This window comes from Nipponia nippon, unplaced genomic scaffold (genome assembly GCF_047370975.1).
Source record: "Nipponia nippon isolate SJK-2023a ecotype South Korea unplaced genomic scaffold, ASM4737097v1 scaffold_10, whole genome shotgun sequence".
In the NCBI taxonomy this organism is placed as follows: Eukaryota; Metazoa; Chordata; class Aves; order Pelecaniformes; family Threskiornithidae; genus Nipponia; species Nipponia nippon.
The window spans coordinates 19786050-19813035 of record NW_028262291.1 but is presented as its reverse complement, the minus strand read 5'-3'; the positions used below and the strand labels follow the sequence as shown (position 1 = coordinate 19813035).

The 26986-nt window shown below is 38.7% G+C and overlaps 1 protein-coding gene across 4 annotated transcripts in view; it reads right to left on the bottom strand.

The window, feature by feature from the left end:
* CHID1 (chitinase domain containing 1) overlaps positions 1–26986 on the bottom strand; it is a 149694-nt gene that overhangs the window by 56022 nt on the left and 66686 nt on the right. Inside the window, exon 12 of one of the 4 annotated variants that reach the window (XM_087745815.1) lies at positions 2058–2663. The exons of the other annotated variants lie outside the window; for them this stretch is intronic. Coding sequence (XP_087601941.1) covers positions 2453–2663 — 211 coding nt within the window. The 3' untranslated portion in view covers positions 2058–2452. Of the gene's footprint in view, positions 1–2057; positions 2664–26986 lie in introns of those variants that run through there. 4 annotated transcript variants of the gene reach the window in all.

Genomic DNA, 26986 nt, shown 5'->3' with positions numbered 1-26986 from the left:
AGACTGATTACCACTGAAAACTGACTCTAAAAAAAGTCAATGTCACATCAGTTAATATATGAATAGGTTTGTTACAATGATTTTAACTTATCTCCTTTATTAAAAACAAACAGTAACATCAAAATTATTTTCCAGTTGGTGTGATAAAGAAGCCACAAACAAATTATTTGAAAAACTCCAAACATCATTTGAAGAATGTCATTGTAGCATACTAAAACTTTATTTAAGCAACCCACTATCATAAACAGAGGTGGTACTACAATGGTACCATGGTTGAACATTATGGTTGTAACTTCATTGCGATATGCTTCAGAGATTTCACAACTGCAAGATCATGAGCCTGAGTGACAATACTTAAGATGATGCTGTGAAATCTGAGGATTCAAAAAAGATGTCCAGACTGATAAAAATTCTGGAAACTTGCAAGAGAGACTGAAAGATGGGAATTCTTTACTTTTGAAATGAAAATAACAAAAACTGCATAAATAACAAATACTTCAGACATCATAAAGCATGCATATTTCTTGCCACTTTGCAGTTTTTGGGCTATAGCATAGGATAATCCTCGTGTTCCTGTAAATGTACAATCCCACAAAGTTTCAGCTTACTGTAATTGGTAATGCAAGCAACATTTCTGCATGAGACATAAAACATAAAATATTAAGAATGTTTTCCTTGTCAAGAAGACCAACCTAATCCATCAAATGGTACATATTTAAATACACAAAGTAACTACCATGTCATGATTTAACCCCATTTTGTCATCCCTCCAAAATGAAAACACACCTATATGACTGACACAGTTTTTATTGGCAATGCCTAAATCAGTTACTCAATCAGAGTAAGTAAAATGGGCAACAAGATAAAGGAATCTGCACTAGAGCTTTGTCAGCAGAAAGCTTTGCTAGTTAAGAACACAATTTTCATCACTCTTCTTCCTAATATTTTAGGCAAATAGCAGCCTAAACATTCTACATCTTAAACATCACCTGGAGTTAACATTTTTTGCGTCAGTCCTATCTAACTTGCGCAGATTGTGCAATGTAGATAGAATAGGAAAAAGAACAAACTCAAACTATGTCTTATCTGTAAAACAAATATTTCAATGCAATTCACTTTCTCCCTTTCACTACAGAGGTGTAAAAAATCCCAGTGTTTTGAAGCCACTTGTAATTTTGTACAAGTGAAAAGAATAACAAAATAGATAACTATCTAAACATAGAAAATCAAGATTTCCAAAGTAGAGAAATACGATTTACAAACATAATCCAAATGAAAAGCAGAAGTTGGACAATCCAGTGCACCTCATGTTTCTTTTCTGCTTTTGTAAGCACATTTTTGCTGTTTAATGGCAATTTAAAAACTATGATGCATGCAGTCTGTCTCCTCATAATGAAGAGCAATATTTATAGACTTAAACAGAAATGGATTCCAGAATCCTAGCACTGACAAACTTCATTTTTTTTTTTTTTAATAGAGAGACATGTCTTCATTTGCTTCTTTCACATCCATGCCTTTGCAAATACCATATCACTTTCACTTGTGTTAACAAGCCTTTGCATTGCCATTCCATCCATGTTCTATCCAAAAGCAACATCACAATCGGCTTTCCAGAACATTTTCTCATTACTTCTGCAGTACAGGTCATCAAACGTACCCCCTAATAAATCTTTTAAATCTAATTTCTTCAAGATGCATTTCCATCAACTACCTCTGACAATTCAGAGAATGTCACTAAGTTATGAATTTTGCTTAAGGTTATGAAAATGTCACACCACTTATGGCCTCAGGGTGCACACACTCTGCAGTTCTCGTCAGAGCAGCACCTAGTGTCCCAGGTCAGATGCAATAAAGAATCATTTGCTGACCAGCTATTCAGAGGGAGCAACCTCAGAGGAGGGCTTGCTACACGAGACAAAATTCACTTTACATTTAAATTCTAACAGGTTCTAAATATATGAATGAACTTTGATCCTCAGACAAGGCTGCCTGGGAAAGAGAGACAAAAAGAGACAAAGGATTATAAAAGGAGGGGTTACATAATGGCTCTTTGGGGAGAAAATAGCAAAGGGACATTTTTTTTTTTTTTCCTAAGCAGAAGAGTATGTGCAGGAGGGGAATAATGAACTTTTAGAGGCTCTGATGTTAACTTCAAGTAATACTTACTGAGGAAAGTAAAACCATAAGAAATACATAGACATTTATTATTTTGCCCTCTGTATGTTTCTTTTTCTAGCTAAAGTGAAGAGTGTTTGTTTTCTTGGACCCATTAGCAAGTCCCAGTGGGTATTTACTTCTTTGTTTTTCCTGTAAGCATCACAAATATCTGATAAGACAAACTGCAAAATGAAACTGTACAACCGGAGCTCAGGGAGAGTGTGTGCTAACTGTGAATTTGTGGGATCCATGCTTATCTGGGAACTTAAAGAGGACAGTTGCAAGGTACAGTCCATTACCAGGGAACAAACAAGGATCTGCCTCCAAGAAAACTATCGGGGAGGCAAGGAGAATGACAGCACTGTAACCAACCAAGACCCAGCAAAGGCCTGAGCACAAGGATGAAGGTGAACTTCAAACCCAGCAATCTGCATATGCAGCAACAGAACCAAGTGGTGCTTGTGCCATCACTTCCATTGCTTGCCCAGGCTTTTTGTTTCCAGCTCCTGCAAAGAGTTTCCTAGGTAAGTTCCAACTGCAGAAACATAATTTTTCCGTGAAATCCCTGAGGAAATCTCACCACATTAATTACCTTACTTAGAACTGCTGCAAGTGGAAAATAAACATCGCAACTTATCTCAAAGAATTGGGTGAGCTGTTCTGGAGAAATTCTCTGTGTACTCATTCTATTTCATAGGAACAGGCTATTACAGACCTATTTTTCTTCCTAGACACTCATTCCAGCATTTCTTGTAACACATGCACCAGATAAAAGATTTGGTTATGGCTCACATGAAGAAGTTTAAGTACTTGACTGCACAGCAGACGGAACCATAATTATCACCAAGTGTAATTTTACACACTTTACTGTTTTGAATTTAGACTGTGTTTATAGTGACTTCGGAACAAGACAGACCTGGTGAAGCCAACTGAAGCCAATACTTTATTGGTTTACCTAGAGTCTCTGCATTGGTTCTGTTCATCCTGCAGATAAGTCTTTAAATTATTGTAGTAACAGATTTCACTCAACGCTTTTCTTAGTAGAGTGGCTTTTATTATTATTTATTTATACCTTCAATTAACTCACTGCCAAGAAACCAGAGATAATTTTCTAGCAACAATTATAGCCTAAATGAAGTTTTTGCTGGGACAGCTGTGATGGTTATAGGTGTGATTCTTTTCTTGTTGCAGTATTTCTCATCTGGTAGGCGAGGGGGGGGGGTTGTGTAACAGCGTCTTTCACATACTTTACACTGGAAGTGTTTTCTCTGATAGCTATACCTATAAATATTTTTAGTGCCAACACCAAACATTTCCAGATTGTAACAAATATTTATAAAGTATTCAAGCAAATATTTACAAAAACACTCTGAGAGCATCAGTTACTTTAGGTGCAGAAAATTTCCATTAGAATGCTGTTCCAATGAGGAAGATAAAGAAAAACCCTCCAGGACATGAAACAACTCTGTATTAGAGACATCATGCATTACATATGAAGCCTACATTTTTGTGCAAGAATTGAATGTTTAAACTCTTAATGTATGGGCTTTATGTTACATTGAGGTAAGTGCTTTTCATGCACAGAGCTAAAAAGAGGACATAAATTAAGCAAAATTATTTTCCATCTTTAAGTTCATAATTGGATGTACATACATGCACACACATGGATCACAGCAATTTCCCTGAATAACAATCTGAATTTTCAGCTGAACTGACATTTCAGTAATGGTATCACTGAAATAACAGTGCTGGACTAACCACAAGTAAATGTGACATCAGAAATTAAAAAATGCAAATGATTAACATTGACACTGTTTGGAAATTTGACAAGAACCCCCCAAGAATTCACAATTACATCTTATATCAGTCACTCACTTGAAATTCTAGGAATCCCAGTGAATTTAGCTTATAACAGTAAGACTGATTAAATACTTCTGGAGTTCTTTACTACGTATGGTATTTTTAAACTTTAAGCAATATCTTATCTGTTAACATTTTACTTTCTACAACTTCTTAATCCTTAAATATCTCCCTATTAGCCTTCTATTTATCTATCCTAAAAAAACCAAAATGCTAGTGTGTAACATTAAATAACCATTTTGGTTGAGAAAAATAACATTCAGCCAATCAGATAAAAATATAGTACCAGGGAAGTAGTTACTGAAGTTACTTAAGCCCTGTGGTTTTGAACAGTGTTTGCCCTAAAGATGGTTTGTGTCATATGGAACTATAGAAAACACCCCCTATTCCCCTAAACCTGCCTGGTTTTCTTTATCAGCTTTTCTGTGATTGTGCTGTAACTCCATGGCTGGAAGTCTCATCCTTGCCTTAGTGACATGGAAAGCTGAAAAGATGCCCCCAAACCCTGCTTTGCAAAGAGATTGCTTTATCTGCTGAAGTAAACTATAAATATTCCCTAAACTACCAGAATTTATTTGGAATGATATCTCCACTTTTACATTTGGCATACAGGCCACTTAGTCCTTCCATTTCCAAACAATAATGTTAGTTATAATTAATAAGTAAGGGTTATGATCCAGCCTGTTAGTAGCAAGGCTGATCCATGGAGTGTTTTACAGCTTGTTAAAAGTTTATTAGCTATTGCAGATCATCAATAAAAACTGTTTAATTGGCTAATTGCTACAGCTGCTGCTGTCAGTGATGCTTGTGATTCTTCCCATGTATACAGTAGCATCTACTCCTGAATACTGCCTGTCTGATACTCCTTTTACAGGAGGGACTTATTGCAGTTTTGTACTCTGTACAAATGCAGCAGTTTTTACCTCTTAACGGTTCCTATGAGAAACACTAGATTAGGTTACAGCTGCAGTCAGAAGAATCTTTTTAAAACATGTGGAAAATTAAAAAATTAAAAGCCTTTCAAGTGTCTTGGTTTGATAAGTAGTGACCTGATGGGCTGACTAGGCATTACTACTCCATCTTTGTGCAAGCCTTTATTGCAGCTGTTTCACAATCTCACATGGCTAAGCAAGTATTTGCACTGAAAAACATCTAGCAACCAAACGTTTGGCCAGCTGGAATTATAAGAACGATGATATTCCACAATTAGTAGATACAATGTCATTTTATTTGAATTCTATTTCAAGAAATAAAATTATCATGTTTGATGTGCAGAAACTTTTCATTTTCTCCATAAACAACTTATTCTAATTGCTTGTAATATCAAAATTGTGTTTAAATACATCAAGAGTGTATGTTTGCTCACTAAAACAGCTCTTAACTGTTGCATATGAACAGCTGACTGCCATGCTGTACTGCAGATGCCTGTATGAGATTATCAACTCTTCCAAAGTTCTCAGAGCAACCCAGACAGTCAATGTGACATAAGGAATATCATCAAGATTTTGCTTGTTAGAATCTATTGAATACTGTATATATTTCAGGGTTTCAAACCTACACTAACCAAGTACAGCTATTTTATCAATATGCATTCTGGGCAGCAGTGCCCAGGCTTTCACCAGTGAAGAGCACAGGCCAAGTATTCTTCTGAAACAGAGTTACCCTTGCAGAAATTCCTAAGAAGCAAATGCATATAGTGTTTATTTATTTATTCATTCATTCATCTTCCTTCTATAGATATTCAAACACCACATGCCTGAATAGATGAAGCCCCCAGGCACTGCTCTAAAGTAGGTATTTCTACAGTACTCCTCCTTAAAGGTTCTGAGTGAAGAGCAATAGCACAACAGCTGAGAAGAGCTTGTTATGCCTGTGACTTTCTTTTTTTATAAGGGTACAAGCTGACAAAAGGGAGGGGGGTGTTTCTAGCAACAAGTCCCTCTAGATCTTCCAATTATCCTGCTGCCAAAGGGTATTGTAAGACAGCAAAATATAGACACACACAAAAGAGGGATATAATTTCAGTTATAGATCATCTAAGGTTCATTTTGAAATTCTATGTCCCTTATGCAGCACAGCTATGCATTCCTGACATTCAAATTCTAAAGCCAGTGTTATACATAGCATATTCCATTTTACTTTGCCTTCCAGTACCAACTTGACATTAATACAACGCACAAATATTACACTCTGAAACCCAGCAACACATTATCTTCGCTTGTTGAACAACAGTGCAGTTACGACAATCTTTCTCTTGTAGCTTCTCTCTGCCCTGGATTTTGTGAGACAGGAGCACAATAGTTATGCAACAGAGAGTATCATCCTAGCAGATTGTTAAATCTGCTTGCTAATTATACGTTAAGTGTTGACCAATGCTGAAAGTGAATTAACGCATTACAAATACATGAAATGTATCTTAAGCTACTATTAAGGCTACAGTCTTCTGAATAATGAATGAAGTAACAAAGAATTTTAACCACAGTTCAACAGGATAATCACATTCCAGAATAATAGTTTATGGTACAAAAGCCTAAGGTCTTTCAAAGCGAGTATGATCTTACCAAGTCATAAAAAACTAGGTCAACTGTAATTCATATTACTGCCTTAGAGTCTTACACATATTACTTCAAATCATGTCTACCAATAAATGTAAGTATTCAATTTTTAATAGTGTTCCAATAGTTCTTACTCTTCAAAAAGGCATCTTTTAAGTCTACTTACATAGAAGGGCAAGGGAAGAGGAAGAAAAGATGTAATAATTAGATATATGATTAGCACTGCCACCTATAAGTTGTAGATAAAAAAACAGGTTCATTTCTCAGTGCTGAGCTGCTGCTTCTACTCCAGACCCTCTTATACTCTCACTTGTTTTCTGATCACTTCCTAGAAACCCACCAGTGCAGTATACAAATTTACGAAGATCCTTACCATACTAATTCTGCAGAGACACAATCTATCAGAACCTGGGAAGAGAATGTTGTCTACAGTTCTGCCTCTCTGAGATTTCAGAGAATTCACATTCCTGGATCTCAGTTCCATGTTTGAGATAAACAGAAACTCTTGAAGCTCCTAGGAGCTGTGATGGTGGCTAGATATAATTCATCTCGTGCATGGTACCAATGTAATGAGGCACTTTTTAACAGCTTTTGGGATATTCCAGCCAATCAACATCCTCTGTCCTATTCAACCAAAATAACTGAAAAAAATATGTTGCATAAAATAATTTAAATCAGTATAAAAAATAAATATTAAGATAAAACATATCCTGAAGTTTCCTTTCCCCTTGTGCTTTGTTTCTAAGCCTCCTAAGTCTCTTGGATATTCACAGATATGCAATGCTTTAAAAAAAAAATTGAGTCTCAGCTCCTGATTACAGCACATCAGTACTGGGACACAAATAATATATAAATTCCGAAGCAATATGATCATCAACAGAGCATTCGTAAAGCCAAAGAAAAGGTCACAGAAGATGTACAGCTACACGACAAGGCTGAATTCAGAAAATATCCAATTGCTTTGTGGGGAAATCTGAAGGAGAACAAAAATTGAGAAAAAGATGTAACTTCCATTGAAAGTTTTTCTTCTAAGACACTGTCAAGAGAACATGCCTGCTATGCATCAAAGCCTCGGATAAGGCTCAGAGCAGAGCACGCAGCCACTGACTGTGTGGGTTACACTGCAGTCTATCACCTACCCTTTTAGGGCAAAAACCCTGAGAGCTTTGTGATTTCCAAAATCTTCTACCAGGGAACGGAAACCTAAAAACAAGGATCCTGACAGATGGCATCTTGAGACAGAACAGCCAGCCTTATGGTATGTGTCAGAATCATGGTTTTGTTAAACTTCAACTTTTAAGTCAAATATCACAAGAACAAGTTTTGCCAAATAGGAAACTAAGCAGAGAAAATTTTCTTCTGAAGTAGCAGTCAGCAAGTCTTATGAAAGACCATACTGAACCTCTTCTAATACCATCTGTTAATACCAGATGAAGATGTGAGTACTGGGTTTATGCTGGCAACCATTAGTATGTTTTCAGCTATACCTTGATAAATGCCACATGTTGGGTAATGACACAGACTATCTACAGAGTACTGTGTAAGTCCAGCTGGGCTGATTAAGAAAACCCAGATGGTGAAGCAACTTTTCGTACCATTGTAGGTTTTAAAAGGCTACTGTTTTCCTTTAATGCAAAGAACTAAAAGACCTAACAAGATTGGAAACATGAGCAAAACCACAAGCTGGTATGAAGCAAAGATGCAATCAAATGCATCAAGGTTTTGTTATGATTGACTGAAAGATAGTTCCCATATAAAACAATATATAGCTGTTTCACACACAAGATGGCTGTTCATACAGTCTTCTACCAAGAGCTTGACCCATTATAAGGTAATATACAGCAGCTCTTCCTGGTGGCTATCTGAAAATGGAAATAGTATCTTTCTCTCAAATTTAATGAATATAGCACTGTTGGCTGGTACAAAAAGTAACACTGGATTCAATATGACTAGAGAAGAGGAACAATCCATGAGTTTTGGAATAACTTTTTAAGCTATTAACTCCTGATTCAATAAGTTACTTGGTAGTACCAACCTTTATCTAGTGCAAAAGAATAAATTAAGTGTTACCCACTGCGGGATTGTCACTGTTCTTCCTGTAAAATGCTTATCATGCTACTAAAGATAATCATTAACCTCACCAGCACCTTTACAAATTCTCAACATCATGACAAGCAGAGACCAGGAAATATAATTCATTCAGCCACTTGTGAACAATCCTTTTGGCAATGATAGTAGATTTGATATCAACTATTTGGTTAGAAACATTAATGCAATATAAAAACTGAATCTAGATACAATGAAGAGTGATTTTTGTGAGCATGTTACAGAAAATTCTCCATATACCAGTCCAGTAGCATTTAGAATGAAAGTTTAAGGTATGATATTTGGGTGCTGAATATTAACTAATTATAACAGATTATAGTGTGAGAAAGATCATTGTCATCCTTGGCTATCAACATAAAATATGTATATGTTTCAAAAAGTTAATTCAGGCACGGTATAAACCTCCAAATTACCCAGAAGGTTATTATACAGCCTCAGGATAGAATCAGCACAAATCATTTAATCCCCTTGATTTAAAGCACAGATGAACTTGCATGATCTGTTCATAAAACCAATCAACCTCATATGAATCAACAAGTTTGGATCAGTATTTTCTAGTCTGTAGCACTGCAACCCTTTTTATTAGAATGCAAAACTGTACTTTCACTTAACCGAAAACAGTCAAGCTGGTATTTTTCAGTTCATCAAAGAGGCTCAGTACACTGGGTAAGAGATAAAATTACATTTTACCAGTCATTATCTGTACCCCAAATGTTTTTATTTGTCATACTCTTAACTTTGGCATTACTGAAACCCCTTTCCACCTTAGAAAGCCTTGACGTCCTACATAGTAGGACAGTACCATTACCACTAAATGATCACTGTGCAACAGTGCTCCCATCAGCTTTGCAATACCCTTGCATGCTAGAATGTCGAAGTCTTCACATCTAAACAAACATTTTGGGGCATTGGGGGTTTTTGTTGTCATTTTTGCACTGAGGGAGGGGTGGGGAACCCAACTTCATGCTCAGATGTCAAGTTCATAGCTGGAGCATGTAATCTGAGTTGGTTACAATTCCCTGTGTAAGCATATAATTAATAAAATGGGAATAAACCTTACTGTACAATTTGTGCCAGCACTCGCTCTAATTTCCCAGACAGCCACAGCCTCATTACCTCCAGATTTGTGCATCTCATTATGATGCTGACACTCACACTTGTGTGATTAGTGCTGAAATTACAGATTCATCCTGATTTAGTGTGGCCTTTATTGCTGTTAATTAGGCAATGAAATGTGAAAACTGTTACAGCATTTTAATTATCTGAATCCAATAAGATTTGTATACCAAAAAAAAAAACACAAAAAAAAACCTAACCTGAGAGAATGCAATCTTTTCTTTGAAACAGTTGCTGGTTTTGATGGAAACAGCTGATTGAGAGAAATTTGACAATTTCTTCTGCTGCTAGTTGAGGTGACCCCCTCCTGTCTGCATCTGTCATGTACAGTTTTATTTTTTGTAAAAAGACAGAACAAAAATGCCCTCTTATCAAAGGGCATTAAAATGTGCAGCAACAAAAATTTAAATGAAATACAGACATTAATTGCTTAATCTAGGTAAACTTTTGGTATGATTTTGGTCAAGATCCTTCCAAAAAAACCTGAAGGAACAGCCACCAGTAGGCACAACTTCTGCACAGAAACACAACCTCAAGGGAGACAGCATCAAAACCCCAACGGAAGGAGCACTGGAGTTGCACCCTTGTTGCTGGACCTAGGTTGAAGTTATTTTATAGGCTGAGCAGTCAGCATAACCACATCCTCATCAGTTATCTCAGCCAAGACTGGTGCCCTCCTGTAGTGAGCTGTCAGGGAAGGTACACGGGAGTACAACTTCTCTGGCGTAGCCGTGGCATGGGCTGTACACAGCACGTAAGTGTAATGAGTCACGTGTGAGTGAGGTATGTGTCTGAGTGTCTCTCCTACTATTTGATCTTCTCGCTGTTTAAATAAATGTTTCATTGAGCATTATTGCTTTGCTTCACTAGTTTTAGTTATTACTGGTTTATTAATTTTTTGCTAACATATAGTAATTGATCAATTGTCATAGTACATTGTGAAGGAATTTGGTTCATGGGCAGAAAGACAGCTTTAAAGAAACAGAGAGCCACATATCCTTGCATGCTGGCACCATGGCTGCCCTATGACAGCTTCCTGGAGAAGGCAGGCAGCAGGAGGCTGCCCCTCAGACAAGAGGACTAATATCTCACTAGTAGTCCTCCAGTGGCTGTGTACCTCTAGGAGTCACTTACTAAAATGGTATTTTAGGCAGACAGATCACATGTAGGGACCTATATGTACACACAAACGTACAAGCCTGAATCCTGAACTGCACCATGCCTTCTGTGTTTTTATCTCTGTAAATACTTAGTTACATCAGACCCTGTCTTTACAAGCACTCGTAAGAATGCGGAGCTTGGCAAGCCTACAGGCAGCTGCTGATAACACACATGTGGAAATTTGTAGAAAAGCACTGTCATCCCACACTTTTTATTATAGACTCAAAGTTGTAGGACATTATTCTCACTATACCCATTTAAATAATTCTTCAACAGTGTAACCGATGTGTTATCATATTTGATTATACATAACTTTCTATACATAATACTTTCATTTTGATAATTCCAATTAAGCTCTCTTAAACCTGTCCACTCCTTTCATCACATATTGGATAGAACTCGTTTTTCTTTTACAAGATCACACACACACAAAAAGTTAGTATTATGTTTATTTGCGAAAAGGAGATTGAACTGGTGTCATAGTTTTTCAATAGGCTGAAGAGTTCAAATAGATTTTAAACAGACAAGCAGCAGGAAATCCGAGAAGGAAGGCTCTCAAAGAAATGTCAAATTTAATAAATTTTATGCATATATATATATATACACACACACACACCTCTCTCTCTTGCACATGTGCATCCATCAGTAGTCCGTAACATTAAAATATAACTGGCATGGTGCTGCACTGGGAACTTCTCTGATCTCTCATTTGCTAATTTTTTAATGAAATAGTCAAGGAAAATATTCTCAAGTAAGACTACTTTTTACTGTTCTGTACACCTCTAGTGAACCCAAATTTAAAACAGTATGGTGAAAATACTGAAGTACTTGCATTATTGCTACTACAGACCCACTAACTTCCATGATGTAAAAACCCAGCATGCCTTTATCCAGGTATTTAGTGTTCAGAAAGCTCAGAAAACTGTTTCAGAGATATTTCATCCATTGTTTCTCTCATGTAGATGAAATGATTAGCATCTTTTCTAGCAAAGAAGTCAGTTGCTTTCCATGAAGCTGATGAGGTATGAGGACCAAATTTTACTCCAATTAAAAATCAAAGGCCATTCCTTTAATACTTGGTTTAAAATCCTCCTTGAAAAATGTCAATCTCTTACTTTCAAGCCAATATATTTCCCAGTGTGTTTCTGGAGTCATAACACGTCACCTTTTCCTGCCATTGCCACATTCCTGTCTGGACATTCTGCTATAAAACAGAAGTACCACTATATTTGGAGCTAAATTCTGCTCTATTGGTGGGCAAAGTAAGAGTATGTGAAAAACATACAATTCCCTGCCTTCTACCTCCTCTCTACTTTCAATACCACAATCAGTCCCCTGAAAATAATTTTGGGAACTGTACCAGAAAGAAGATTATTGAATTGAGCATCTGCCTGAGGAACTAAATATGGAAGAAAACCTAGACTGATGGGTTTAATATATAGAAATAAACATTAATTTATCCAGCAATTTTTCACTCTAAAGCCAGCTTCCCCAGAAGCATTATACAAGAATAAGTACCAACATTTTTCAAATACTAGAAATGCAAATATTAGGCAATTTGCCAAAGGCTACACAAGTCAATAAGAGAATCATAAGCAGAGTCCAGCTCCTCGCTGAATTCATTAAACTGCTAATCAGTAAAGTCCTTAAAATCAGGGCAAGCAACACATAGTTCTAACATAACCACAGAAATGATGTTGACAGAATATATATAAATACATGCACACACTCAATGTGACATTACTGCAGCCCCTTAAGCTTCTTGAAAAAGCAGACATCAAAATCTATAAAAGTAGAGTCATGTTTATTTTACTTTCTACTCAAAGATACTGCATAGTTGGCTGCTCCACTTAAGAAAGTGCTCAAGTTCACCCCTTTATGCATTGTTCCATAGGATTTATCCTCTAAATCCCAGAAAGTAGATGAACTTGGTGCATGCATTCTTAATAAACATCCTTTTTGCCTTGTCCCTTAAGCATTACTACCTTGGAATTATTTTACTTGCCAGCCAACCTTTCCTTTTTTTGACCATTCATTTGCACACAAATAATGAAAAATCTCCAGCTGGATACACACTTGAAGAAAAATTTTACAGCTGTCACAGAACAGTAGAAAAGATGATATTGGCTCCAGTAGGCCAGCTGACTGTCCCAGCTCAGTGTACATGTTCCCAGTGAAATGGATACATCTTCCTATGAATATGATCTTTTTGGCGCACAAGATGAGCCAATTAATGTAAAGCAGTAAGACACCCAAATGTGAAGTCAAACATATCGGAAGGTCCACCCTGACCAGTTTCATTAAACCAGCTCAGAATAAAGGACATCTTTAAACTGAAAGCTGAATCAATCCTAAATTATTAATAAAGTATATTTTAGCCATAACTTCATACAACCTTTTTCACTGGCAACTAAGGAGGAAAGCAATTAAGTTATTCCTGCCCATCACCTTATTTTTTGGCTCTGCGTAGAGAAGGAGACAGTGAACTGTTAAAATCAAAAGGCTGATGCGTTAAACTGAAGTCTAGAAGATGCTTCCCTCAATAAATTTGCAAGTTAATGGCTTACATTTTCATAATCTAGCAGACTGCTATACAAGCATATTTTCCATACAATAGTATCTAATTGGTACAAGATGGGTCATTTCATTAAATATTTTTAAGTGATGCAAGAATGGGGGCACTCATGAATTCTAAAATAAGCACACTGAAATATCATAGAACAGTTAAAAAAAAACACTACTGTACTACCTGGCAAAATTACATATATTATCATAAAAATGTATTCAGCACCTGAAATGTCCCAGTCACACCCGAAATAGACATTTGCTATTACAGCATTCAACTTACATCTTTTACAAATTCTGACTTTGCACTGATCGTATGAAATATTTCAGGTACAGAATATACACAAACTTCTCATCTCATACATACATAATAAACAATTCAAGAATATCTTTTGCCAAGGAAATAAGTCATTTTATGGAGCAATTTTCCATTAAGAAGAAAAAACAACAACTAAACTTTGTCACCAGCAGCGTGGGCTACAAAACCACTCCATTACAGGGTAATACAATACATAAGGCAGTTAAGGAACATCTGTTAAAAAAAAAAAAAAAAAAGATAAATCACTGAGTGTTTGGAACAGCCAGTTTGGGTTAATAATGTAAGAGTGGTTTGTCACTCATGAAACACTCCCTCCCTGAGCTTGTATTTCTTATATTACCAGATATGAGGTCTCCTCCATATTCTTCACTTGTTGAGACTCACTGATTATGACAGTATTTGGTACAAAGGAAGATAGACAAGAGAGATGTTGTACAGGAAACCTGTATGATAGAAAAAGTCAAATTTGCTGAAGAAACATCATCAAGAATTTAACTACAGTCTTCTGTTTAGCAAGAGGAACAGTGTCTGTCTCTTGCAATAGCTCACAGAACTAGAGACAGTGGAACACTAACTTGACCTGAGATTACAAAAAGCTCTGCATATAGCTGAAACACAGCAATGTCACAGCACTCCGACGAAAGTATTAAATAAAAAAAAAAAGAAAGAAGCTGTGTGCATTACCCTGCGCTGATACTGCAGCTGAACACTGAAACAGTTCAAATTAAGTGTAGAGCAGTCCACTTTTAAGAATGGCTGTAAACGATGGTGTATACCTCTGTCCCTTTCTTCAGCCCTTCAACATTATGCTTCAGCATCATCAGTACAGCACACTCATGCATGGTTAATAGAGTACATATCATTTCATCATCCAGCATCCCCGTACCCAACTTATATTTCCTCAGAGAGGAAGGCTGCTTAAGAATCTATTTTAAATCCGAGGTATACATGTTCTGCCACTTGTCCTCAGCCCCAAGATGACTGCTACATCTTTCATTGTATCTGTGAAATCTGAAAGAAAAACTAAGAAAAAAAAAAAAAAGACATTTAAAGCCTGTGATTTAAAAAGAAAACACCCAGGAGCAAAAGAGTTGGGGATGCTGGTGAAAAGCAGTCAAGCATCAGTGCATTGCGCAATCGTTGCCAAGGCAGCCAAGAGGGCACTGAGAATACTGACAGAGCCCAGCAACTACAGGGATGTAGTATACATGAATTCTTTGCAGGTGACAAGCATCACCCTTAGATCATAAAGCAATGGGTCATAGTCTCCTGAGTCTTTTTATGAACACATTAAGTTACAAAGGTTGACTTACAAAAAACACTGTGTGACTGCGTACAACACTTCAAATACTTAACAAGCATCTCAGACACATGAACAATGGCAGTCAAAATGTCCTAACATATAGAAAGTTTACACAAGATTTTGTGGCCAGTGTTATTCAAGATGGTGATCCAGATACAAGAACTTGCTATCTTCTGTAAACCACTTATTACCTGAAGGAAAGATAATTCTCATTTTACAGAAGTCAAAATATTATGCCTTAATAATATCTCTTGGATCTTGAAATACTCTCTTGATGTGAGACAGTTATACTTCTGTTAGTCCATCACAAGGATTATGCCCTTCCGCCTAGTATGGGCTCTTTGGCACCACTCAAGGACTATCTGCTTAATATCATTTAAGAAATGCTGATCCACCTTTCCCTGGATACCACTTCTGAAAGTGCATCATCTTAAAAGAATACATAAAATGCCAAGTATACTCTCTGCTAATAGCCACTGTTAAAGGCAGTATACTTATTATCCAGTGTAATTAGCTACAAGCTTCTGAATGTCAATTCACCACACAGGGCTGAGTGACAGGAGGGGAAGTCAGTTTGACCACTGAGGTCTTTATGAATTGCAGACATTAGCAAATCTCAGTAAGAAAATGCCCTTAAGTATTTGCAATTTCACTGCTATTAGAAAGTATTAAAAGTTATTCATATAACACCACTAGAATGAGACAAAAATAGAAAGCTTACATAAGCATCTATTATGAAGAATGAGTATTGAATGTAAAAGTAATTGAAAATGAGATTGTAGGCAGCCACTGGAAGGTTAGACTTGCCTTATCTCTAAAAATACACAATAATGTATTTGCTGGTTAGCGGCTGTAAATGACATACAGCTGATTCGCATCCATTTATAAACACTGCATGTGACCCAGTTACTGAGATAGTTACTGTATGCATATATGAATTTGGCTTAGTAAAAGAGCTGTTCAGAAACTATACAGAACAATTGGATTAGCAACAATTACCAAGTTATGGATCAATCACTCAGTAAACATCACTGATGGAAATACTGGACATCTTAAACCAAAAAGTTGCAAGAATTATTTTGCTAAAGTTGGAAAGCAAAGATCTAAAGGGCAGTAAACAACTAGGAAGTAGTTTTCAACTTTCAGCTTGGCAAAAAACATTTCAGGGGCCTGCTAAGCAATCACAGCTTGTACACAAGTACATTACCCAGCACTTGCATTAAAAGTAAGTTCTCCTCCAGGTGAAGGAAGCAGATTAAGTTTACCAGAATCACTCAGTAAGACTAGAAATGGAAACAGAAAAGCAGTTAACACACAAGTCCTGACAAAGACATCTTTAAGAAAGTGCTTACTGTTATTTCAGGTAGAATGTCAAGTATCCTGAAGTTTCCCTTAGGAAACATCTTTTCTCTAGCATTAAGAGTTTCCAATGTTCAATATCGTATATGGATTCACTAGCATGGATCAATCATACAGTGACTTGAAGTGTTCTGTGCAACTAACTTAAATGTCATGCCTGTTAACATCAATATGTTCTAGGCTTGCCTAATACTTATGAGAGTATGCATGCAAAGAAAACATTGATCTGACAATTGTTTAAACTAAAAAGGTACTTCCAGAGGACAACTCTTCTTTCTCAAACCTTTCAAAATAATTGTTATATAAGGGGTCGTGATGCCCACTCATATGTATGTAAAGCAGAGGCAGCTCACATGGAAATTAATAACAGCGGATAAAATGTATGATCAGCAACCTATACTTTCACCAAATTACACTGCTTATTGTTTCACTACTATCAAAGAACCTTCCTAGCCGCAACAAAGTGCCACTAAAAGAATGACATGCTAGAAGGAGAAAGAAAGTTATGTGGCCCTGGGATATTCATCAGAGGTCATGGCAAATGTAATCAGCATATGTCACCATCAGTGCTATATCCAGGAGTTCAAGCTATCTGGAGGTAAAAGAATATAAAATTAAAGCTAAACTGTGACTGAGCAGAGAGGTCAGGAACAACCTCCTTTCATTTTCAAATGGCCTCTTAACAAAATATACTGTGCGTAATGAAGACCTTACCCCCTGAAGATGACGCAATAGAAAACTGGCTTTTTTTTTTTTTTTTTTTTTACCAGAATGCATTAAGGAACCCAGACATTTACTGCATCGTTTTAAGTCTATCACTATTAGACACTGCCCTTTGCGAGAATACCCATTGCAATTTAAGAAACAAGTTATGTATTAATCAGTGGCACATTGGTTTGTTCCGTATCAAAAAGAAAAAACACCTAAACCTCTAAAACCCAACAGAGAAGCCCATCAACTTCAAAAATATCTCTTCAGTGCCAAAAATACAGAAGTAGAGCACCAGCAGTTGTTTACAGTTAAAGACTTTTGAGACTTAAGGTCCTTAAAGTCATATTAGCGATAATGTCATTCAACATCAAATCTCAAGGAGCTTTACAAAATATCACTCTGAAATGCAGCACCTCTCTGCAAATGAACACATTCAGAATAACATACATAACTATGTCAACCCTGGGAAAAAAACACTGCCCACATAATACCACAGGATACTCTGTGTGAGTGGAAAGCAGCTTTGCTTTTCAGGTCCGATGGAAGCTCCTGGCAAACTGCATTTTCTAGAAAGTTAAAGTGAACCAGTTTCTATTTGTACATAAAAGTAGAAAAGTATTATTATAGTGTGGACAAGTATGATTTTTATGTCATTATTTTTAAGCAATATGCTACATTACCTCTGGTATTCAGCACCAGAGAAAGCAAAAATCTCTTGAATTAAAACTTATCACAAATCTTATGGCAGTTCCACTTGGGCATACAAAGGCAGATCTCACAGGTGATTTTCAAATCATGCAGGTCAGGAATTCCACATACGGAAAAGCGTACATGCAACTAAGAACCACCAGCAGACAGAAGAGAGCTGTTCCTTTATAGCTACTGAACAGCTGCTCTTCAGTTTAATATTTTAGGAAAAAGTTTCTTTTGGCTTTTTGTAAAGAATAGCAAAGCTACCCTTAAAAAAACAAAACCAACCCCCACAAAACAAAACAAAACAAAACACACTACAAACCCCGAACTACTGCACAAAGAATTCTCTAGGTTGTGCACAATAGAAGCCAAATGCATCTCAACAACCAAGGCAACTGAGATGTGTTTTCGTACTTTCCTTTGTTGAGAAAGGTGCAACTTTCTATTGCAGCAATCAACCCTGTGTTGCTTGACGAAATCTATAAAACAAACTGAATTCCTGCCCTGCATTTTCTTTGAAGAAAGCTTCTCTACTATCTTAACTCTAAACATAGCCCAAACTTCTGATATTCTAACATCCACCTCTTCAAAATAAAACATTAATTTAAATTGACAACAAAAACCTAAAATTATACTGACAACAGTGTGTAACTGGAAGATATATATGTAAAACATTTCTTCTCTACTGAGTGTGATTCTGGAATCACTCGAGCATTTTTTGAAAAAGTATTTTAAAGAAATCATGCTGCTGATAACGTCTTATTCCATACATTGATCATTTTGTTCTTATTACCTCAACGACTGCCATTATACATAACAAGGACAGTTTAACTTCTATATCCTTACTGATCTTGAGACAATTTATCAGATGCTTTCTAAAAGAAGAAAAAAAAAATCCAAATACAAATGAAATCATTACTTGTAACATACCTCTTTCAAAGAAGTCCGACAAGCAAAAGGTCACAGTTTACTCTTACAGAAACCATGGTGGCTATCCTTTTGTATTTTAAAAACCTACTTTTCTAGTCATGCTGATACATTTAATTCCTGTGGAAAACACTTCCATAAATCCACTATGTTTATGTTTTCCATTCAGATGGTTGATTCAGTCTTGCCCTTCCAAAGATACACCCTACTCAGTAATCTCACAGAAATATACATTCTACATTGTTCCAGTGACTGAAGATAAAACTTCCTCAGAGCAGACTGCAGTGGTCTTGTTCCAACATGCCTAAAACACACACAATTGCAAGACTGACATCCAGAAGGAGACCAATGCAACCTCTGCGACCATGTGCCAGTGGCCAAAAGACTTACTGAAATACAATGATGCAACACACCAGAAAGCGCCAAGTGTGCCATCAGCTGTACCAATGCTTGGTAAACAACATTCCATAAACTCTATTAATGGATACTGAAGTACTGACACAATTTCACATCGTTCCCTTTTGTTGTCCTTACTTCATCCTCTTCTACATTCAGTGCCTGTTGGTTTGCTCCCATCCACTCCATAACCCCAAGTAGCCCCAAGACTCTCAGCTGTCTCAGAGCTGACCATCACAGGGAAGTTAAGCATTACCAGGATACAAGACATGCCAATCCCAATAACACCGGATTCTTCTAATAATATTCACAGATCCGATGAATACGAGGCACTGAAAGAGTCACAAACAGCCCTTTCTCTGAATACGAACACAAAAAGAAAACGCTGTCTTGAGATATGAATTTATGGTGAAGATGTCACATTTCCCTAGAAAACCAGGGAAGAAAACAGTGCTCACGGATGAGCAAAAATATCTCTCTTTATCAAAAGGTGGGAATGAAAATAATTACAAATTAGTAGTGTTTAATCACCTTAGTCAAAACTTTGAAAGTCTACATTGTCCTACATTTCTTTGCCCTCTTTCAAAGATAACATCTGCTAGAAGTTTCATTTTTTAAGTTAACCAGAAATGTGAGAAATACTTCTTGGCACAGTGAAATCCTGGTCAGTAATGCTGAAATCTCTAGGGCAGTCTGATGAGCTTGCTACAGGCAAAAAAAAACTTCGGTGCCTTAAAAAGATTGTTCTGCCACCTCATTCATGTTTTAAATCAACAAATTATAGATTCTGAGGCAAATCTTGTACGTCTACCTCCATACCTAATGGCTAATTAAATGCATCAATCATGTAGATGTGGCACTTAGGGACATGGTTTAGTGGTGGGACTTGGCAGTATTAGGTTTACAGTTGGACTTGATGATCCCAAGGGTCTTTTCCAACCAAAATGATTCTATGATTCTATATACCTAAATACCAGTTACTTCAAAGAAGCCAAGAACCCCAATGATCTGAGCATGTCTTTGAAATTAAAAATTTCACTTCACTTGCAAATTAAGACAAGAGGCCCTCACTGATTAAAAAATTGTCTGGTTTTGATTCTTACCAGGGTTTTCGTGTTTCTTATTTCATTTCTTAATGATTCTGAAAAAATCCCATAAACCCTGAATACAAAAATCAGTCTTAACAGTTTAGGTAAACTTGGCACCACAGCAATCTGTCTGCTTATTTTATAAAATAGGCTTCAAATGTGATATAAAGCCAATAAATGCAAATTCAAGCTTCCCCAGCCATTTTATAAATGGCTTATCAAACAAGTTTCACATGTGTTTTTTTAATACTACTACTCTTCATGTCTTAGTTTGAACTACAAAAAGAATATACTTCCAGTTTGATATACCATCTCTTTTGCTCTCTGCTCCTCTGCAGTAGTGAAAGTTTGTTAATAGAAAACATAAGATGTTATTTAAGGTTGTTTAGACACTTCGGTGGAACCAAAACGTCCTGGCATGCCACTTTCATTTGCCTTTTTGTTTTGTAGATGATGTGAAAAGGCTACATCACCAGTCAAATATAATCTTACTATATCCTGCTTACAAGTGGGTGCATAAAATTATCTAAGGTGCTGCAGGATTAATCCCAGTAACAATGGAAAATAAAGTCAATCTGCAGAATCGATTTCCTTTACATCTCCTGGAATCACCTTACATATTTTGGATTCCCTTTTTGTTGATACAGGAGATAAGAGACCAATTAAGTCTGCTCTTATTAGCAGCAATCTCTGAATCAAAGCTGGGATACAAAGTACATTTGGGTCCTAAACTCCTGAGCTGGCTATGGAAATCAAATTTTCATTTAATGATCTACATGGGTTATGCACAGCAGCATGTTTCACAAAACAACCGAGTTTGAATAGACCAAGTCATGTGTGTACTAATGAATGCCACACGCACATTAATACTTTGGTCCAGCAAAACCCTATCGGTCCCTACTGATTTTTAAACACATTTCTTTTAAGGCATTTCATAGAATCATAGAATGGTTTGGGTTGGAAGGGACCTTTAAAGGTCATCTAGTCCAACCCCCCTACAATGAGCTGGAACATCTTCAACTAGATCAGGTTGCCCCATCCAACCTGACCTTGAGTGTTTCCAGGGATGGGGCATCTACCGCCTCTCTGGGCAACCTCTCCCAGTGTTTCACCATCCTCATCATAAAAAATTTCTTCCTTATATCTAATCTGAATCTACCCTCTTTTACTTTAAAACCATTACCCCTTGTCCTATCGCTACAGGCCCTACTAAAAAGTCTCTCCCCATCTTTCTTATAAGCCTCCTTCAAGTATTCAAAGGCCACAATAAGGTCTCCCTGCAGCCTTCTCTTCTCCAGGCTAAACATCCCCAACTCTCTCAGCCCTTCCTCACAGGAAAGGTGTTCCATCCATCCGATCATTTTTGTGGCCCTCCTCTGGACCAACAGATCCATGTCCTTCCTGTACTAAGGACTCCAGAGCTGGATACAGTAGTCCAGGTGGGGTCTCACCAGTGGGGAGTAGAGGGGCAGAATCACCTCCCTCGGCCTGCTGGCCATGCTTCTTTTGATGCAGCCCAGGATACAGTTGGCTTTCTGGGCTGCAAGTGCACGTTGCTAGCTCATGTCCAGCTTTTCATCCATCAGTACCCCAAACTCCTTCTCCACAGGGCTGCTCGTCAATCCCTTCATCCCCCAGCCTGTCTTGATACCAGGGGTTGCCCCAACCCAGGTGCAAGACCTTCCATTTGGCCTTGAGGTTCACATGGGTCCACTTCTTGAGCTTGCCCAGGTCCCTCTGAATGGCATCCCATCCCTCAGGCATGTCAACCGCACCACTCAGCTTGGTGTCATCTGCAAACTTGCTGAGGGTTCACTCGATCCCACTGTCCATGTCTTTGATGAAGATATTAAACAGCACTGGCCCCAGTACGGACCCCTGAGGGACACCACTCACTGTTCTCCATCTGGACACTGAGCCATTGACCACTACCCTCTGGATGCGACCATCCAGCCAATCCTTATCCACCAAACAGTCCATCCATCAAATCCATATCTCTCCAATTTAGAGAAGGATGTTGTGGGGGACCATGACAAAGGCCTTACAGAAGTCCAGACAGATGACATCCATAGCTCTTCCCTTGTCCACTGATGTAGTCACTCCATCACAGAAAGGCCACTGCATTGGTCAGGCAAGACTCCCCCTTGGTGAAGCCATGCTGGCTGTCTCGAATCACCTCCCTGTCCTCCACATGCCTTAGCATAGCTTCTAGGAGGATCTGTTCCATGATTTTCCCAGGCACAGAGGTGAGGCTGACAGGTCAGTAGTTCCCAGGGTCCTCCTTTCTACCCTTTTTAAAAATGGGTGCAATGTTTCATTTTTCCAGTCACCAGGGACTTCACCTGACTGCCAATGACTTTTCAAATATCATGGAGAGTGGTGTGGCAACTATATCAGCCAATTCCCTCAGGACTCTGGGACGCATCTTGTCAGGTCCCATAGACTTATGAAGGCTCAGGTTCCTCAGGTGGTCTCAAACCTGATCTTCTATAACAGTGGGAGGGACTTTGCTCCCCCAGTCCCTGCCTTGAGGTCCATCCACTCAAGAGGTGTGGGAAGAGAGACTGCCAGTGAAGACTGAGGCAAAAAAGTTGTTGAGTACCTCAGCCTTCTCCTTGTCTGTTTGTTACCAGTTTGCCAGTCATGGTCATCAGGGCGGGTACACTCTCTTTGACCTTCCTTTTCTGGCTCACATACCTATAGAAGCCCTTCTTACTATTCTTTGTGTCCCTTGCCAAGTTCAGCTCCAGCTGCACCTTGGCCTTCCTGACTCCATCCCTACACAACTGGGCAATGTCCCTACACTCGTCCCAGGATACCTGTCCCTGCTTCCACTGCCTGCGCACTTCCTTCTTGCCCTTTAGGTTGACCAGCAGGTCTTGACTCATCCATGCTGGTCTCTTGCTGTCATTTCCTGACTTCTTACACGTGGGGATCAAGAGCTCTTGTGCTCTATGGAAAGGATTCTTAAAAGACCTGCCAGCTCTGTTCTGCTCCACTGTCCCTGAGGACAGTTTCCCAGGGCATCCTATTGACTAACTCCTTGAACAGCTGGAATTTTGCTTTCCTAAAATTCAGGGTCCTGACTTTACTCTTCACCTGACCCGTATCCCTCAGGACTGAGAACTCCACCAGTGCACAATCACTGCAGCCCAGGCTGCCTCCCATCTTGAGGTCACCGATTAGCTCACTTGCGTTGGTCACCAAGAGGTCCACTGTCACGTCCCCTCTGGTAGGGCTGTCTATTACCTGGTTTAAGAAGTTATCCTCGATGCACTCCAGGAGTCTCCTGGATTGCCTACAGCTCACCGTGCTACTTTTCCAGCAGATATCAGGGTGGCTGAAGTCCCCAGCATGATGAGAGCCTGTGAGTGCGATGCATCCTGTAGCTGGGGTAAGAAGGCTTCACCAATAGGCTCCCCTTGATCAGGCAGCCTGTAGTAAACACCAACCACAAGGTTCCCCTTTGTTGGCTCAGTCTCCTATTCTTACCCATAAGGTTTCAACCAGCTTGTGGCTGTTCTTCAGAGACAGCTCTTCACAATCTATCCATTTCTTGATGTAGAGGGCAATCCCTCCGCCCCTTCTTCCTCACCTGTCCCTTCTGAACAGCTTGTAGTCATTGACAGCCATATTCCAGTCATAGGATTCATCCCACCACGTTTCAGTAATGGCAAGTAGGTTGTAGCTTTCTAGCAGCACAGTGGCTTCCAGCTCCTCCTGTTTGTTGCCCATACTGTGTTCATTGGTGCAGAGGCACTGCAGCTGGGCTGTTTGCCATGTCACCTTTTTTAGAGGAGCACACCTTAACTCAGAGAATCATAGAATGGTTCGGTTTGGAAGGGACCTTAAAGATCATCTAGTTCCAACCCCTTGCCATGGGCAGAGACATGTTCCACTAGACCAGGTTGCTCAAAGTCACATCCAACCTGGCCTTGAACACTTGCAGAGATTGGGCATCCACAACTTCTCTGAGCAACCTGTTCCAGTGCCTCACCACCCTCATAGTGAAGAATTTCTTCCTTATATCTAATCTAAATCTACACTCTTTAAGTTTAAAGCCATTACCCTTTGTCCTATCACTATGTGCCCTTGTAAAAAGTCCCTCTCCAGCTTTCTTGTAGGCCCCCTTCAGGTACTGGAAGGCCACTATAATGTCTCCCAGGAGCCTTCTTTTCTCCAGGCTGAACAACCCCAACTCTCTCAGCCTGTCTTCATAAGGATGAGGTGTGCCATCCCACTGATCATCTTTGTGGCCCTCCTCTGGACTCACCCTAATAGGTCCATGTCCTTCTCATGTTAGGGCCCCCAGAGCTGAAGGCAGTACTCCAGGTGGGGTCTCACAAGAGTGGAGTAGAGGGGGAGAATCACCTCCCTCGACATGCTGGTCACCTCAAATTCCTTTGAGGAATACCTCAAATACCTTTGAAATTTTAAGGAATACCCGAAATACCTTTGAAATACCTCAAATTCCTTTGAGGCATTTCACCTGTGTTTCCCTGTTGGCTCTTATTACCTCAGGAGCCCCTGGCTCATCTCTGTAAGACTTCAAGTGTGCTCCAGTATAGCCAGGAGGTCTCAGAGCAAAACACCGAGGGCCCTTGTTAGCATCCCATCCCTCTAACCTTGGCATGTCATCCCACAGCCTGTCCTCCTTCCTGTTCAAGTCTGGTTTAAAGCTCTGTCAATCAGCCCCGCCAGCTCAAGAGCAAAGACCCTCTTCCCCATTTGAGAAAGGTAAATTCCATCTGATGTCAGCAGGCCTGGTGCTGCGTAGACTACCCCATTATTGAAAAACCCAAAATTGCGGTGGTGACACCAGCTGCAGAGCCATGTATTAATAGACTGGGTCTGTCTGTTTCTTCCAATATCACTGCCCACAACTGGAACGATAGAGGAAAAAACTACCTGTGCTCTGGATTCCCTTACCAACCATCCCAAGGCCTTGAAGTCTCTTTTGATTGCCTTTGGACTATGTGTTGCAGCTTCATCGCCACCCACATGGAAGAGCAATAATGGGTAATAGACCAAGGCCTGTACCAGACTAGGAAGCTTCCTAGTGATGTCCTTAACCTGGGCCCCAGGGAGGCAGCAGACTTCCCTAAAAGGAGGGTCCATCCAGCATACTGGACCCTCTGTTCCCCTCAGAAAGGAGTCTATACTATACTACCTACCACTATAACCTGTCTTTTCTTCCTCAGGGAGATGGTCATGATACAGGGGGTAGTCCTTTCTGACCTTGGCAACACCTCTGGTGTAGATGGACCATCACCCACATCATCCATTGACTGACTTGCCACATCCAGAGTCTCATACCTGTTGTACAGAAGTACCTGGGAAGGCGAGGTGGGCAAGGGGGGGGTTTGCCTGCCACCCCGAAGTGTGGACTTGCCTCCATTCACTCTTTTCCTTTAAGCTACTGCCTTCTGCCTGGTGGTGGGAGGATACAGGATCTCCTTGATCTTGTGTTTTTTTTCTGGTGGCTGTTTCTGTCTCAGGGAGGGCAGAGCATCGTTCCACCAGTCTAACTCACTCTCATTTCCCTACTAATGACCCTGTGTTCAACTCTTATGTATTTCCAAATAGCAGCCAAATGTCATAATGGTGGCTGATAAGCATAGCTCTGCATAACAAAGTGCCATGTCTTTGAAAATACTGTTTTCCATTTCAAGCAATGACATTAAGTGATTCAAAAGCATTATTTCATACTTCTTATAATAACCACACAAAATGGAAATTTCTTTTTTTGCTCACAGTAGCAGATGAATACACACAAAAATGTATTGCTAGTAAAGGGTCATTTGCTACTTGTTTATGGGTTTTAACTGGCATTCACATCAAGCTTGAGCAGAAGCTATGTAATATGACTGATGCAGAATGAATTCCATCTTACTCAAATTATTTTGCAGTGCTTATTCTCATTAGAGGAGAAAGCTCCTTAGGTCAAAAGGGAGGAGAAAGCTCCTTAGGGCAAAAGACAACAGAAAAGGTGTTTCATTCCACCTCATACTCTGAACTCTATCTGGAATTAAACACGGTGCTTTAATATCCAGATGCATTTGGATCTGCTCAAATAGGATTTAATATCCTTCTGTAAATAGCAAATTCTGTCTAAGTTATCACTGGTACAGAGATAACTTGCAAGTGTTATTATATTTATAGGTAAATTATATACCATATTTTATACATGCAATACTCTCTATACACATATGCAGAAAATGTAATAATGAAATAAACATTTTTATACTGCAAGTGCTTGTATTTCCACTATGATAAAACCTTTTTTAGTCAAACAGTTCTGTCTGGATTAACAAAAATTCTGCTAATTCTAAAGGAAAAAGCACCTAACAAGTTACCATACCAATTAAATGGAATGGAGCCAAATGAGGAATCTACTATTAACTTCTGGAATAAGAAATGTTAATTCTTTTATGTTAACTGGCCTTTTGGGATTTCTAATAGGCTGAATCTAGCATACTGTGGGATTTTAGCATTGGTATGTTTCTAATGAGAGGTTAATGAATCTAATCTCTCTCATACCATGGTAAAACACAAGATGGGGATTCAAGGGAGCCAGCTCTGACAGTGTTTGTCTGTGTTCCAGTTCAGTTCACTTATTCATGAAGAAGTTTCCATCAGATGCTCCACGTCTTACTGAAACATGAACTGA